This window comes from Felis catus, chromosome E2, assembly GCF_018350175.1.
Source record: "Felis catus isolate Fca126 chromosome E2, F.catus_Fca126_mat1.0, whole genome shotgun sequence".
Taxonomy (NCBI): Eukaryota; Metazoa; Chordata; class Mammalia; order Carnivora; family Felidae; genus Felis; species Felis catus.
The window spans coordinates 54,591,411-54,607,313 of NC_058382.1; the positions used below are offsets into that span (position 1 = coordinate 54,591,411).

General features: G+C 40.3%; 1 protein-coding gene across 1 annotated transcript; it reads right to left on the bottom strand.

The window, feature by feature from the left end:
• Positions 1-2,331: 2,331 nt before the first annotated feature.
• On the bottom strand, positions 2,332-15,280 carry GCSH (glycine cleavage system protein H). Its single transcript, XM_023244989.2, has 5 exons — positions 15,009-15,280; positions 11,577-11,656; positions 10,325-10,388; positions 4,606-4,737; positions 2,332-2,985 (listed from the first exon to the last, which is right to left on the bottom strand). Exons 1-5 carry the CDS (start codon positions 15,154-15,156, stop codon positions 2,888-2,890), a joined length of 522 nt encoding a protein of 173 aa, XP_023100757.1. The 5' UTR covers positions 15,157-15,280; the 3' UTR covers positions 2,332-2,887.
• Positions 15,281-15,903: the final 623 nt, after the last annotated feature.

The following is a 15,903-nucleotide window of genomic DNA, read 5'->3' on the forward strand; positions in this document are numbered from 1 at the left end:
GAAATAGTCCATTTAAAAGGGAAAAAAACAACAGAGAAAGGGAAAACACTGATGGGGGTAGGTGGTGAGTAGTAAAGCCATTTGCAGGGAAGAAAATTTAATCTGGGCGTAAAGTGAGGGCCCTCTGAGGAAGGCAGATGTGTGACTGGGTCTGAAACAATACAGTGATTGCTAAGCAGTAATGAAGACAGTTACAATTAGCATAATTTTTAAAACTGAAGGTGAACAGTGCTGGTATTTTAGCCCCAGAAAAATTGGAAAAATTCAGGAATTCTGATTTGCTGAGAGCTTATCTGAAATACCTGCCTCATTTTCATACTGGCGCACCTATACAGAGAGCCCTCCAGCAGTTTCTTTCTTAAAACTTAACACTTCAGCTTCTTTAAACTCTGAGAGGCGATAATAAAATTTTTGAGGTGATAAAAACAAAATTTTTAATACTTCTTGGGTAACCTGTTCCATTTCTTGAGTTTTAATTATCAGCAAGCATTATTCAAAACTTTTTATTAAACTGCCCTATTAAGACCAAAACCATTCAAAAGGAATAGATCAGAAAAGTTAAATTCTGTTGATTTACTCTATGGAGGGCCATTCGATGCCTGTTATTTCTGGCAGCATTGTAATAGAAACAAGGGTCAAAACGGTTCTGTATTCTAAATAGCAAGAGTAAGTTGCCATAATGTTCTGCTCTTGGAGAAAACTCAGAGTGAGCCTCATAAGGCAAGTGTGTGTCTTTGGGAAAGGACAGGAGAGAGAATAAACTGCCCACCTCTTGGAGATTACAATCACTGATGTGCTTTCACTCTAGGACTGCCATTGTTCCTTGCTTCCCCCCTCCTTTAGCACATTGATCTTCCCTCCCCACCACCCCGATTCCAATTTAAGTATCTTTGTAGTAACATGAACTAAAGAACTGAAGAATGAACCAGAAAAGGTGAAAATCTTAAATGACTTCCCAGCTCTTTATGTGTCTTATCCTCTCCACCACCTTTTTTTGTGAAATGGTGGTAGTTACGGGTCTGTCCTTCTTAGCTCTGGCTATTATTTTGATCATCACAGGTAATGTATGAGAATATCTTCAAAACGAAAGAGTAAATCTATGTAATTATTACTCATTTCCTCAATCCTTATTTCCTAAGCAGAGAGTCAAATTAATTTTTAATAATTAAAAACTAACAATTATACATACAGGGAGAGAGTCATCCAAGATACTTTGGGTACTTTCGTGATAAAGGTGCAGAGATACAGCTCAGCAGTGCCATGGCCATTAAAGGATGGTTTCTTTCTACTGAGGAGCAGGGAAGATTTACCTATTTCCTTTAGGTTTTCACCTTTGCTGTTTATTCACCGTCAGAAGGTGGTAGTGTTTGAATACCTCCCTTTTCCTGCACCAACTGGGAAAAATGATAGAGGTGTTTGCTCTCGCTGTGTGTACTTATATTAGCAACCTAAAAGTATCACTGGGCACTGTAAATTTGCTTAAGCTGCAACGAATATTCACTAAGTCAGTGTCGGAGCTCGTAAAGTTTCACTATGTCTACTGCTGTTCCCATTACTTAAAATGGAAACCTGAATGTGGTTTACTTACTTAAGGATGCTATGTGCTATGTTGATCAAACTTTTACCTTTCCTTGTTTTCCTTTTCTCTCTTCTAACTTAGCAGGATAAAAACAAAATAAGTCAGTGCTTTCCTTTTGATTATGTTAAAGATAACCAAAAAATGGTACTTAATACTATCAGGCAATTAGGTCTTTTTTATTTGCGACTAAAAGAAAACATTTTCCTGGAACTCTTCATTGTTACGGCTTAAATTGCCTTTTATTTTTTATTTAGTGTTTAAGTGTATTTACTTATTTTGAGAGAAAAAGAGAGGGCACAAGAAGGGCAGAGAGAGAGAATCCCAAGCCGGATCTGCCTGTCAGCACAAAGCCTAATGTGAGACTCCAACTCACAAACGGTGGGATCACGCTCTGAGCCGCAATTGGACACCCAACAGAATGAGCCACCCAGGTGCCCCTATATTTCCTTTACAAGGGGCACCTGGGTAGCTCAGTTAAGCATCTTGATCTCTCAGCTTGTGGGTTCCAGCCCCATGTTGGGCTCTGTGCTGACAGGACAGAGCCTGCCAGCATTCTCTGTCCCCCTCTCTCTGACCCTCCCCTGCTTACATGCACACTCACACACTCTCTCAAAATACATAAATAAGCTTAAAAAAAAAGATACATATAAAAATAATAAGTTCCTTAAATAACTTTCCATAAGTTAAAATTAGCATTTTCACAAATATTAGCAGAGTCACTAAATGAAATAGTAACAAAACAAAATACATGATTAATGAAGTTGAATGTTTTATTAAACTATTTATCTTCCTGCAAGGCTGTTGCTTCACCATATAAAAATAGCACCAGCAAGCACAGTATATTACAAAATTAAGATAATATTGTTCTTTATCTGACACTATACAACTAACAGACCTTTCTCCACTGCCATTTATTTCCAATGGACAGATCATTTAAGTATTTTGACCCCAATCCAGGGATAGATGTAAGCAAGTGAAAATTCCCAAAGGTTTAAGATGACATTGTTATCCTGGAATTACATAGTTTTTATAACTAATTTCTAACCACAGATAATTTCAGGATTCTGAATATTATAACTGGAGCCTAGCCTAAAAATCATAGGGTGTTGCAAAAAATATACATATTGTGTTCATAGGCAATGGTTAGAAAGTTAAGGGGTGTTTTCTTTCATTAACATTGTTGCAAGTAGTTTCTTTTTGCACTGGTATTGCTAAAAGTTGCCATTTTAAATCCTCTGTGCACCATTAATTTAAGACAACTATGCTAGATTAAGTTGTTTCACACTAGTTTATTTAGGGGTTCCATTTTTACTCCTCAATAGATTTTATGTATTTCTCATATGCTTCTTCACTCATCAATTCATCCAGTTCTGAAGGATTACTGAGTGTTATCTTGATCAGCCAACCTGCAACCAAAAAACAGTTATCATATTCCAAACTATCTTTTTAAAGTGTCAGAGTCAAATGTGTTCAAAATGTAAAAATTTCTGAGTGCCTCAAAACTTAGTATTCTTGACATAAATCACTCATTATTTGTTCAAGGAGAGTTATATTTTAGCCTTAACAATTCAGTTAATATCTTTGCATATCACAACTGAAAAGAATTAAAGCTGGAATAGTTTCCACCATAATGGATTAAGGACTCAACTTCACACCTGTCAGAATGGCTAAAATCAAAAACACAAGGAACAGCAAGTATTGGCAAGGATATGGAGAAAAAGAAACCCTCATGCACTGCTGGTGGGAATGCGAACTCATGCAGCCACTGTGGAATACACTATGGAGGTTCCTCAAAAAATTAAAAACAGAACTACCCTATGATTCAGTAATCACACTACTGGGTATTTATCCAAATACGAAAACACGAATGTGAAAGCATACATGCACTCCCCTAGGTTTCCTGCAGCATTATTTACAATAGCCAATTACGGAGGCAGCCCAAGTGTCCACTGATAGATGAACGGACAAACTTGTGGTATATATACAATGGATTATTACTCAGCTGTAAAAAAAAAAAAAAAAAAAAAAAAATTGCCATTTGCAACAACATGGATGGAGATAGAGAGTATAACGCTAACTGAAATAAGTCAGAGAAAGACAAATACCGTATGACTTCATTAGCATGGAATTTAAGAAAAACAAAGGAAAAACACAGAGGCAAACCAAGAAACAGCCTCTTAACTATAGAGAACTGATGGTTAGCAGAGGGGAGGTAGGTGGGGGAATGGGTGAACCGGGAGCCGGGCATTAAGGAGTACATTTATCATGATGAGCACTGAGTAATGTATAGAATTGCTGAATCGCTATATTGTACACATGAAAGTAATACATAACACGATATATTAACAGTACCGGAATTAACATTTTTTAAATGAAAAGCGAAAAACAAAAACTTTAAGTTGTCATAACCATCAACAACTAACATTGAGGGATCCAGATACGCAGACCAGGGACAGCTTTCTCTCCCAGAAGAAACACTGTAACTGCTGAGGTGAATGGCGGCAGAAAGCAGTAGTTGAGTTAGAGGGGGCAGGTGACAGGCAACAGAGAACTGCAAGCTAATCCTGGTTTTCCCATTTATTAGCTGTGCGAACTTAATAGATAAAACCTTTGGAGCCTCAATTCACGTACAAAATGGAGACAATTGCTGCCCCCCATACTTCCCCAGGTTACTGGGAAGATGACCGTATGAGAAAACTGGCACCTGGCACAGTGGGTGTTCCTCTGCCGCCACCCACACCACACAGGGTGACTGGGTACTTCGTGTCTGAAGAGGAAAATAAAGAGTCCCAACGGTGACACCAAGAACTCTAAAATAAGGCAGTGCTTTCAATGACAGAGATCTTAAACATAAGCTTCAATACTGAGCTAATCTGTCTTTCCCTTTTTTTACAGTAAAACATCCCTATTTACTATCAAAAAGTGCAAAAAGATGAAGTTAAAATCAGCTGAAGCTTGCTTTATGAATCTAGGTTAAATGTTAACTGTAGCAATAATCCTTTGAAAAAGTTCTAGCGACAACTTACCATCTTCATAACAAGATTTGTTGACAAGTCCTGGATTTTCTGCAAGAGCTTCATTAATTTCAGTTACTTCTCCTGATAGAGGAGAATAGAGTTCACTAGCAGCTTTCACACTTTCCAAAGCACCAAACTCCTCTAAATTGAGAAAATTAAAGAAAATATCAAATATAAGTCAGTAACCTGAACATATAAAATATGGAGTAGTCACCTTTAATACAGGCAAGATAAAACATTCTAAATATCTTTAATTAAAAATAAAACCATAGGGGTGCCTAGGCGGCTCAGCCGGTTGAGGGTCTATTGATTCTGGCTCAAGTCATGATCCCAGGGTAGGACTGAGCCCCGCACTGGGCTCCACGCTGAGTGTGGAGTCTGCCTAAGATTCTGTCTCTCCGTCTACCCCTCTCCCCAGCTCTCTCTCTAAAACAAAATAAAACCACAGATTTTTGTCATGCTCCTGTCACCTGTGAGAAGGGTATAAATATCCTCAGTAAAGTGGATCTATCTGTTTTAGACAGAGTGACAACAATGGTGATGTATCTGAATACCAATGTATTTAATAAGTTCAGTAAAAATTTTCTTTGAATTTACTGTAGCTCTGAAAATGAAAATTTTAGGAGGTTCCAATAATGGTGAAGTATCTTATCAGACCAGCCTTCCTGCACATAACAATTGTAAACTCTGAACAAAACATAAAAAAACAATGATATGAAGGCTCTGTAGAGCGACTAAAAGAGAAGTCAGTCCTTAAAGGGGGCCCAAACTGGGTGTGATCTTGATTTGCATAATTTGTGCCGACAGCGTTGCCTCAAAGTGCACAGTGTAACTGGAACACAAACAGAAAACCAGTCTTAATTGCTGGAGGGATCAGAGGACAGAATGTGGGCCTGCCAAGGTGGCTGGAAATTGAGGGTTGAGATCCTTAAAAGAAGAGAGCCATGATGAAGAGAAAAAGTCAACAGATCCCAAAATGACCCATAGACCCACATACTGGAATAAACAGAGAGCCTAAAAGTAGCTATTATAAATGTTATGTTATAAACATGTTCAGATCTTTTAAAAGTTCATCTTATGTTCATCATGAGGGAACACCTATAAAGAAATGAAATTTAAATGAACATTCTAGCACTGGAAAGTATAATATCTACAATAAAATTCACTGGATGGCAGTAACAGAAGGGTCAGGGAATGTGAAGAAAGAGCGTCTGAAATTAACCAATTAGATGGGTTATTTCAGTCTTTTGACAAATTTTTAAAGCACTGAAAAAACAGCCTCAGTCACGTGTGGGACAACATCAAGTGATCGAAAGTGAATGATAAGAATACAACATGCCCGTATTTGTGGGTTATAGCTAAAATGGCGCTGGAAATTAATATCTTTGGGTTTCATTTACAAAGAACATCTTAAAACAAATGACCTGGGTTCTAAAGATACTAGAAAAACACGAACAAAAGCAGTTAATTTACGGAAAGTAGACAACACTTGAAAGAAGGAATAGTGATTTTTTTTCCAATGGCTTTTAGCCTGAAGAGAGGCACCAATCTGTGCTATGTGGGGCAGCCAAAATTCTGAAAGAAAATCTCAGTCTTAATTGGCGTTAAGGAACCAGAAGACAAGTGTTTGAGGCCACCACAGCTACTGGAAAACGAGGTGGGAAATCCAAAAGAGAGAAACTAAAAGGGAGCACCAAAAAGCCTGTGTGTAAACTCTGCCCAGGTCTCTGAACTATCCCTCAGCCATGCATGCACCAGGCAGACTCCCAAGTGTCCCAGCTGAGGCCAAAAGAATTAAACTTCTATTTTAGCTGCTATCCACCACAAGGGAGACAGCATTTTACCATATGGGTAGAAAATACTTAGTAAGAAGTCAGAAAAATTAGAGCAAATTAAATCTAAGTTGAAGGAAGAAAACAAAGATAGGAGCATGAAATGGACTATAGAGAAAATTAACCATGAAAATTTGCTTCCTTCAAGATTAATACAATTGATAAATAGCTACCAAGAATGATCAAGGGAAAAAAAAACACAAATTATTACGAATATGAAGGAACAAAACAGGGGTTCTTAACTGTAGATCCTGCAGATATAAAAGGATAACAAATGAAAAATGAGCATTTTTACACAATTTCACAACAGGAAATGGAAAAACTCCCCTCAAAACATAATAAAACCAAAGTAAGACCATGTAGAAAATATGAATAGCCTTATATCTATTTTTTTTTTATGTTTATTGTTTTGAGAGAGAGAGACAGAGAACACAAGTGGGGGAGGGACAGAGAGAGAGGGAGTCACAGAATCTGAAACAGGCTCCATCCAGGCTCTGAGCTGTCAGCACAGCTGATGTGGGGCTCGAACCACTAGCCACCCACTCACACCATGAGATGATGACCTGAGCTAAAGTGGAAGCTTAACTGACTGAACTACTCAGACGCCCCTGAATAGCTTTATACCTGTTAAAGAAATTACATTACATGTCAAAAACCTTCCGACAATGAAATCATCTGACTCACAGTTCACTGGTTAATTCTATCATTTAAAGAATAATACCAATCTTGCAAATTCTTTCAGAAAAAGATAGGTGGTGAGAACATTTCCAAACTTAGTCCAAACAATATAACTAATTCCAAAATTTGACAAAGCCATTATAAAAGACCAGTATCTCTCATGAATATTAATATGAAAATTATTAATTAGCAAATCAAATCCAGTAGTATATTTTTAAAAGACAATTTTTGCATCATGTCTACCAGGAAGGCAAGGCTAATTAAACACTTAAAAATAAATCAATCTTGGGGTGCCAAAGTGGCTTAGTCAGTTGAACATCTGATTCTGACTCAGGGTCTTGGGATCAAGCCCTGCATCTGGGTCCAGGTTGAACATGGAGCCCACTTAAGATTCTCTCTCCTTCCCTCTGACCCTCTCCCCTGCTTTCGTGCTCCCTCTTTCTAAAATAACAAATCTTATTAATCACATTAACAGAATAAAGGAGAAACCCCTATGATCACGTGAATAGATGGATAAAACAAATCTGACAAAATTCAACATCCATAAATGATAAAAACTCTCAGCAAACTAGATAGAAAGGAACCTCCTCATCTAATAATGGGCATCCATCAGAAACCCCACAGCAAACTATCATGCCTAATGATGCAGTCTTCAATGCATTCTCCCAAGATTAGGAACAAGGCCAAGGCAATGATGTCTACCTTACCACTTCTATTCAACATTACACTGAGGGCTTGGTCTAGTGCAATAAGGCAAGGGGAAGAAATAAAATGCATGAAGATTGAAAATAAGAAATAAAGCTATTTACAGATTACATTGTTTACATAGAAGATCCAAAGGAATCTACAAAACTATAAGAACAGTGAATTTAATAAGGCCTGAAAATGAAAGCAAAAACTATTGTGAAGTTTCAAGAAAAAAAACACAACGGAGAGTACCTTTGCAAACTTGATACATGCCAGAGTTACTCAAACTTTCTCGGTTCCCAGTGCCCTAAGTATCTGAGTAACTTACTTTTCATTTTTAACTACAACTATTTAGTGATATGTGGCTGCTGCATGCTATACAAGTTCGCCACCACAGAATCAGCCTGAACACAACCACTGCCTTATTTGATGATCCTTGCTTATTTTCATGCAGTATTTGCTTCAGAGACACATTACCCAAGGTAACACAGTGAGATCTAATATTGGAACTGTTAATTCCATTGAGCTGTCAGTTGTGTGCGGTCCAAAAGAGGTCAAAAATTTAAAATGTCCCACAGCACCCCCATGGCACTAGGGTGTATAAGATGGGAACTATGGAAACAGAAAAAGATTTCTTAGAGAAGATACAATGTTCTATATATAAATATTATAACTTGCACTTGTTAAAAATTAAAAGCTTTTCAAAAAAAAAACACACACAAGAAAATTAAAAGGCAACATCACAAAATATGACAAAATACTCACAAAAAATAGCCCTGAAAAAGGATTTGAATCTAGAATATATAGAACCCAAATAAATTTGATAAAGGCTTGACTAGAGACTAAACAACAACAACAAAAAAACGTGAGTGGCAAAAAGCATGTGGAAGGGTGTTCAACAGTAATTTGTCATTAGGGAAAGATAAGTTAAAACCACAGTGAGATGTGCAGTGTCTACAAACTCTCATACTGCTAGTGAGAATGTCAAATGGTACAACCACTTTATAAGAAACTGCCAGTTTCCCAAAGTTAAACATATACTTACTACGCGTAAGCCAGAAATTCCACTTCTACATATACTTACCCAAGAGAAATGAAGACATCTACAAAAAAGACTTATACAAAAAAGTTTATAGTAGCTTTATTTCTAACAGCCAAAAACTGGAAATAATACAGACATCCATCAACAGGGGAAAGATTAAAGTGTTACACAATGGTACACTATTCAACAAAATATGAACAGCAGGTCACAATATAAATAAATCTCAAAATCATGATACTGGACAAAAGAAGCCAGACATAAACTGTGGTTCCTTTTGAATGAAGTTAAATAGACAACACTAATCTATGGTGATAAATCAGAGAAGAGGTTGTCTTGAGAAGGCTTTTAATGGGCAAGGTTTATAAAGTGTTTGTCAAAACTCATGGAATTGTACATACATCATGCGTTTTCACTGTATGTAAATTGTGCATTAATTTTATAAGCACCTTTAGCAGAAAGTTTAAAGAGAGCATTCATTAGTTTAGGGATACTTATGTTAATAGAAGTTTTTTCAGCACAGAAAGCAAGTTCGTGCTGCTCACTTGCTGGGAAAAGATGTTTGGAAACAGGATCTCCTGCTTGAGACAGCAGAGTGGATCACAGTAAATAAAACACCATAAAAGAAAATAACAACTGCTCTCATGTATAGAACGAAGAAAAATGGACACAGATTATCAATCACAAGGGTCTTATGATATCGGAAAAGGTTCCTACGAAGACCTTCAAAAAGAGGGATAGGACTACTGAGAGCCAGGAAGCAGAAAAAGTTCAAGCAAGATAAATAATGGGGCAAGTTTCAGCAGAAAAACTTACGGCCAATACTGTCAAAGAGATTTAGAAAAACAGATACTTCAATTCTGTAGGGCTGTCTTCTATATGTCACAGAGCCCATAAATAATGTACCTGGTCCTACTAACATTATCAAGCACTCATCTTATGTTAAACATTATGCTTAATTTCACCTTAATCTTTAAACAACTGTGAGGTAGCTATTATTATTATTATCATCCCAACTTAAAGATGAGACTCAAATTAATTTCACCAAAATTACACAGCTGATACATTGTGGGGTCAGGATTTAGAATGAGTTTCTGACTCCTGAGCCCACTCTTTCCTGATACTCTTTACTGCCTCTAAAGAAAAACAGATTTTACCTTCTCATCCTACTTTTGGGTCTGGCCATTTGAGAAAGTGATGCTTGAAGATTTTGCTGCCATTTTGTGACCTCTGACACAAAGAGGCAGAAACAGTAGGAAAGGAAGTCATGCCCTTGATGAACCTCCACTGTGCCAATAAGCCAATCCTGTATCCACCTATCTCCAGACCTCTTGAAGGAGATATAATAAACCTCAACTGTTAAATCTACTTTTAGATGAGTTTTCTGTTACTTGAGTAAAAAGCACTCTAACTGACCCTAGGTGCAAACAAGTTATTATTCAAGGTAAAGAAAACTTAAGGCATGAATCATATACCAAGATGAGAAAAATACCTTGCTTGTTCAATTTTGTCCCAACTTCAGGCAGACTACAGTAAACAACATCTCCCAAAGCTTCCTAAAACAAACAAAACAGTAACCTTTAAGAAATCAAATCAAACCTCCTAGTGAATAGAAACAAGCCAAACACCAATACTCTATCATTCAGATAGGGCATATTTTACACTTGAGGGGCCGCATTCTTTGGTTTTTCTCACAACTTTAAAAATGCAGAACTATTTTTAGCTCAGGCCACCAAAAAAACAGGCCACCCGTTAGACTGGCCCACAGGCAGCAGTGACTCTGATCACAACCTCCACCCCCCCACATACTAGAGCTCCTCCGAGAAGAAACACACCTTGTGCTTTTTCACCTTTGCAGTTTTGCTTAGGCCATCTCCCCTCCTGTATTTGCCGAAATCCTACCTACTGATCTGCAAATCATAGTCCTCAAGCCTTGGACTCCATGAAGACCTTGACTCTGTTTGTTAAGAAGGGAGCTCCCCATCAGGTCAGTGAGTTACAACCCTGTACTATTCATGCCATCCATCTTGTGATGCTTTGTACGTTGTCTTCCATGTAGGAGATTCCCCTCATAAACTCCAGGAGGGGAAGACGACACTTGTACAGTATTGTACACAGCACGCTGCTGTACGGGCCTCAGTAGGTATGCAGAAATGCCAGTGAAGATACAGTTGCCATTGATTCTCAGTGCCCCCTTTCCCCTTTCAGCCCCACCCTACACACGGACCCAGTGGAAAAATCATGGACTCATACTGTTACTTGCCTTCTCATTTTCTTCTGCATCATTTCTCAATAAGGGATCAGTGGGAGATTAAGAGAAAAAGATTGGCTAAATAAAGGGTTCCGCCTTGGTCCAATCTGTGCCAATTTAGGTTCTCCTTCTGGAGCGTGTATTCACATGGATCCATGGATCCATGGATCATGGATGCTCCACAGGATCTACAAAACACTGTCAACACTCTAGCCCTTTACTTGCTCTTACTCTCTCCTTAACTACCCCAAATGGAACAAACATCTCTTTCCTGAATAAGGTATGTTTACTTTTAAGTGTTAACCTTTCAGTAATCTCTTAAGACACTATATACTGCCCTAACTAAATTACATTTTTACTTGCTTCACCTATGATTGATGTTCTTGAAAGAACTCAAAATACTAAGGGACAGAATAAACAATTTTTAAAAGGTAGAGACAACCCAAATTAGGCAAGCGCAGACTGTTTTAAATATTTCAAGACGATCCAGTACCTGTGCAAAATTGCTGATTCCCACTGTTCCAATACCATTTTCTGTTGTTATCCATTCATGTTTGTCTGTGAATTTACGCACTAAAACAGAAGACCAGTATTTCAGAAAAGCAGTGGCACCACTTGTTAAAAAGCACTTTTGGTATCAATGCTGCCTAAAGGCAAGACTTTCCCAGTATTTGTGTTTGACTTACTGACCCTGCCTTTCAGTACACTGCCCAGGAAAAACCAGATCTTGTGAAGACAGAACATCTTCTCAACAACAGGATCATTTAGACGAAGGTGGCTCGATGTGAACACCTGGTGCATCTTTTGGAGATTTGATTATTCCGACATTAGTCTAAATCACACATATAAACGATTTTGGGGCACATTTCAAAGTATACTTATCTATTAGTGATCTGTGTTACAGAATGTAGTCTGTTCCTCTATAGACGGATGTGGGTGAGGGAACATAAATGCTTATAATACTTATAAATGCTCATAAATGACTTAACCTAAAAAAAAAAAAAAAAATGCCTCTTTGGGTAGAGTTGACCTAAGAGGGCTTCACTGCAACTTGGTTATAAGGTGGAATCTTACAGGCATGAAAACCACTTGGATCAAATTATATAACTTGACTAAGTTCTTAAGATTTCATTTTAATTGAAATAACCTTGTCCTTGAAGAAAGTGGCTACTGTCATTTAAAGAAACAAAAATTTTTTTAAAGCATATGCTATCTTCTTAAATATATATATCATATTCTGAGGCCAAGCATTTTTCCCAAAATAATGCATCAGAAGTTAACGGGAAAATGGTTCACTACCTCAAATCCTGTTTTAGAGTAAGCCTTGCTGGTTCACTCTTCCCCTTGCCCAAAAGATAGTTGTACTTAAATTGCTTTGATTTCACAGCTCTGATATGCAGCAGAATGTAACTAGTCCTTTCTTTTTCCCCTAATCATTAAAAAACTTCAATTTCGTATTCTTCACTGGAAGAAGTCGGAATCTGTCACAAAAGAACTTGCTTTGCTTCATTCCACTTCAAGTAGTTAACTGCTTCAGGTCAATCTGATCTCTCCATGTAAAGTTCATACTTGGTGCTCTGACTGCCACTCTGTCCCGGCACGGCTTTTTCTGGACTACTTCAAGTTTAGAACCTCTTTCCTGCCAGGAGCCTCTCTAGCCCTCCAAGCTTGGATTCTGGGGCCATCCAACTTACTCCCACAACACTGCACCAGTCTCCCTGAGTCCTGACCATACAAGCACAGAGCGCCTGAGGAGCTACGCATACAGCCCCTTTGTCAGTTCTCCCCAGGAAGGAGACTGAGTACAAGGCAAGCGAAAGCATGGTTTATCCCACTTTCACTTGTATTCCCAGTTCTAAACACCGTGCTTGGCAAACAGCACTCAGAACTTGAGGGAGTAAAATAACTTTTTAGTTTAGTTTATTAAGTAAAGGAGATTTTGAACAAAATATCTACGTAGGTATTTGGCTACAACACTCACTTCTCCCTGTTACAGCTGTAGAACTGGCTGATCACAATACCAATTATGAGCAGTTCAAATCCAAATACATCTTTTTAAAGTAAGGGCTGGACAACAGATATGACTTCTCTGAGACAACTGTCTTGATTTGGGCCTGGCCATCTTGCCTAATTGTAAAGATAATCTTAGGAGTAAGGCTGCCCTCACTCGGTTTAGCAATTGAGCGACCCCAGGTTTAGAGGAGAGGCAGCATTAGTAAGGTAAATGCATGAACGTCCACTTAACTTAAAAGTCCCTAAGACATTTTAGTAAACCAAGCTGTTGAGGCTAAAGACCAGAGTTGGTTTAATTCTCCTTTAACCCTTGGCCCAAAAGGGAAAAAGTGGACAAATTAGGTAAATAATTACTTTCTTACTGAGCATTTAAAAACATCGTTTTGGGCCTCAAAATGAGGTGTTTTCAGTAATTTATGTGTTTGCATTTTCTTCCTTTCAAAGTCACTATGTGGGGTGCCTTGCTGACTCAGTCAGTAGAGCATGACTCTTGATCTCAGGGTCACGAGTTCAAGCCACACATTGAGCATGGAGACTCCCCCCCCCCCCAAAAAAAAGTCCCTTCTAATACCCTAGCCAGATAACCTATATTAATATTGGCCAATTATTTTTTATTATTTGATCCTATAATATTTCATAACAAGTAGCATTTACCAAGGGCTTACTATTTGTCAGGCTACTTGTACAGGGAGGTTACATTTCATTTCATTTCAGCCTCCCAACAACTTTGTGTGGTAGGCATTGTCATTTCCACTTTTCTAATAAGAGACTCAGAAGTTAAGTGACTGCCCCAGATCACATAGCTAATAAGAGGTAGAATCAAAATTAGAACTTGGGTCTCGGTTTTAAAAACCTTGGTGTTCAACCAGATCATGGGTATTGATATTTTGGACAATATTTAACTAGATGTAACAGTGAATAACCAAAAAAAAAAAAACCAGACTTTAAATTCAATTCTTATCTGAGATATGCTTTCCTCTTGTATGCAAATCGGTAATTATTGATATGTGTCACCAACAGAACTAAAGGAATATATTAGCAACGAGAGAGTAGCAGCTTTGTTTCAGACTGGAATAAATAAATGTTATCAATTCTTCCAGTTCCAAACAGGTTTCTGAAACAGTCAATGAGACAACAGCCACAGACCCATTCACCCTAAAGTAAGGAGCCTGAGTTCTTGCAGGTGCAGTTAGTGTCTCAAGCATTTGCGCACGCAGGAAGAAAACGTTTTCTGCAGCGATAATCGCGCTAAAATATAAAGTATCAGAGATGACCAAGATATTTGTGGGCAGGGCTCCTGGTTATTTCAGTTTCAAGTCCGTGTGAGGCCTCATTTCTGTCCCAACACATCCACGATTCAATAGACTTGAGCAGAATGTATGAGTCCAAAAGACTATCTCACTGTTTTTGGGAAATGGCCAAATCTTCAAAGATATGCTCGCTTTTGCTGGTAAAAATCTAGCTCCCGTGCTTTAATTTCACTAAGTGGTCTTGCTTTAATTTGAGTTCAGAGTTCTCAGTGATAGCCCACATAGCAAACTAAAGCCTACTATGTCTCCACTTTTAGGGCCCACGATACACACATATGCAAGATAACCTAAGGTCGCGAAGGAGCCAAGCGACGCTTGCCCGGTTCTCCAGCAGCGAGCGGTCGCGCGTGTGTGCCAGGCTTCCTCCTCCTGGCTCCCCAGCCCGCAGGACAAAGGCTGCGGTGTCGGCCACGCCACTTAGGGAGGCAGCATTGGCCACGCAACCGGAGATCCCAGCAGTAGAAAGCGTGGGCAGTGGTCGCCTCGCTAGACCCGGGTGGTCAGCACAGGAGAGTCGAGGTAAGCACTGACGAGGGGACGGAGGCGCCCAGCCCATTCCCCCGAAGCGGCCGGGCTCACCCCACGTGCCCGCCCGCGCTTACCAGACAGCAGAGCGGAGCCCGTGCGCAACGTCCGGACGGCGCCCGCCCTCAGCCCCCAGGGCCGCGGCAGGCAGGGCGCGGCGGGCGCGGAGGCGGCGCGCAGGCTGCAGGCCGCAGACCGCATGCTCCGCACCGCTCGTAGCGCCATGTTCGCAGAGGTGCGGGGTCGCGGTGCAACGTCTCGGGAACCCCGGCCGAAGGGGGCGGGGCGGGGCGGGGGGCGCCCCGGACTGGAGCGAGCCGGAGCGAGCCGGCTGGTCTGAGGGGCGGGGGCGGGGCCCGGGTGTGGAGGGGTGGGGCCTGGCAGGGCAGCGCGCGGGGGCGGGGACTCCAGGCGGGGAGCGACCTCGGATAGGGCGACGCTGGAGAGGGGAGGAGGGCCTGCGGTCGGGGCTGAGGGCCAGGGGCGGGGCCTACTGCAGCAGGCCGAGCCCTACCGGGCGGTGCCGCGGGTCGCTGGCGGGGCTGGGGCGGGGAACGGGCGGGGCCTAGTTCCCGGGAGTCAATTTCCCCGCAGTGAAAGTGCAAGGTCAGCAGCTCCAGCTTTGCTAACCTGGGGGACCCGCCCGGGCAGTGAGAAGGGTTCCGGCAGAGGTGGCTTCGCAGGGCGGGCATTCTCGTGCCATTGGGTCTCTGAGGTCCTGGGAAAGATAGAGTGTCCCCATTCCCGTTAAGTATGCTCCCGTGCTTCTACAGAGAGAGGATCAAGGTCACCCAGATCGGGACTCATAGCCAGGTCTAAACAGAATCATTCTCAAAGGAGACTGTGGTTGGGTATTGGCCCAGGTAGCTCTGACACATAGTTTCTGTTTGACTTTGAGAAATACTGGAAACAATCCAGGAGCCCACTTTATTACTTTACGGATCCCAAGAGGCCTGGGTACCCCATGCAGGG

What these genes read in the sequence shown, in the direction of transcription:
- GCSH (XM_023244989.2), bottom strand. Translation starts at nt 15,156, where the DNA reads ATGGCGCTACGAGCGGTGCGGAGCATGCGGTCTGCGGCCTGCAGCCTG. An exon ending in GAATCAGCAATTTTGCACAG is followed by an intron (nt 10,389 to 11,576) that starts GTACTGGATCGT and finishes TGTTTGTTTTAG; the next exon opens with GAAGCTTTGGGAGATGTTGT. An exon ending in GACAAAATTGAACAAGCAAG is followed by an intron (nt 4,738 to 10,324) that starts GTATTTTTCTCA and finishes TTCTCAATTTAG; the next exon opens with AGGAGTTTGGTGCTTTGGAA.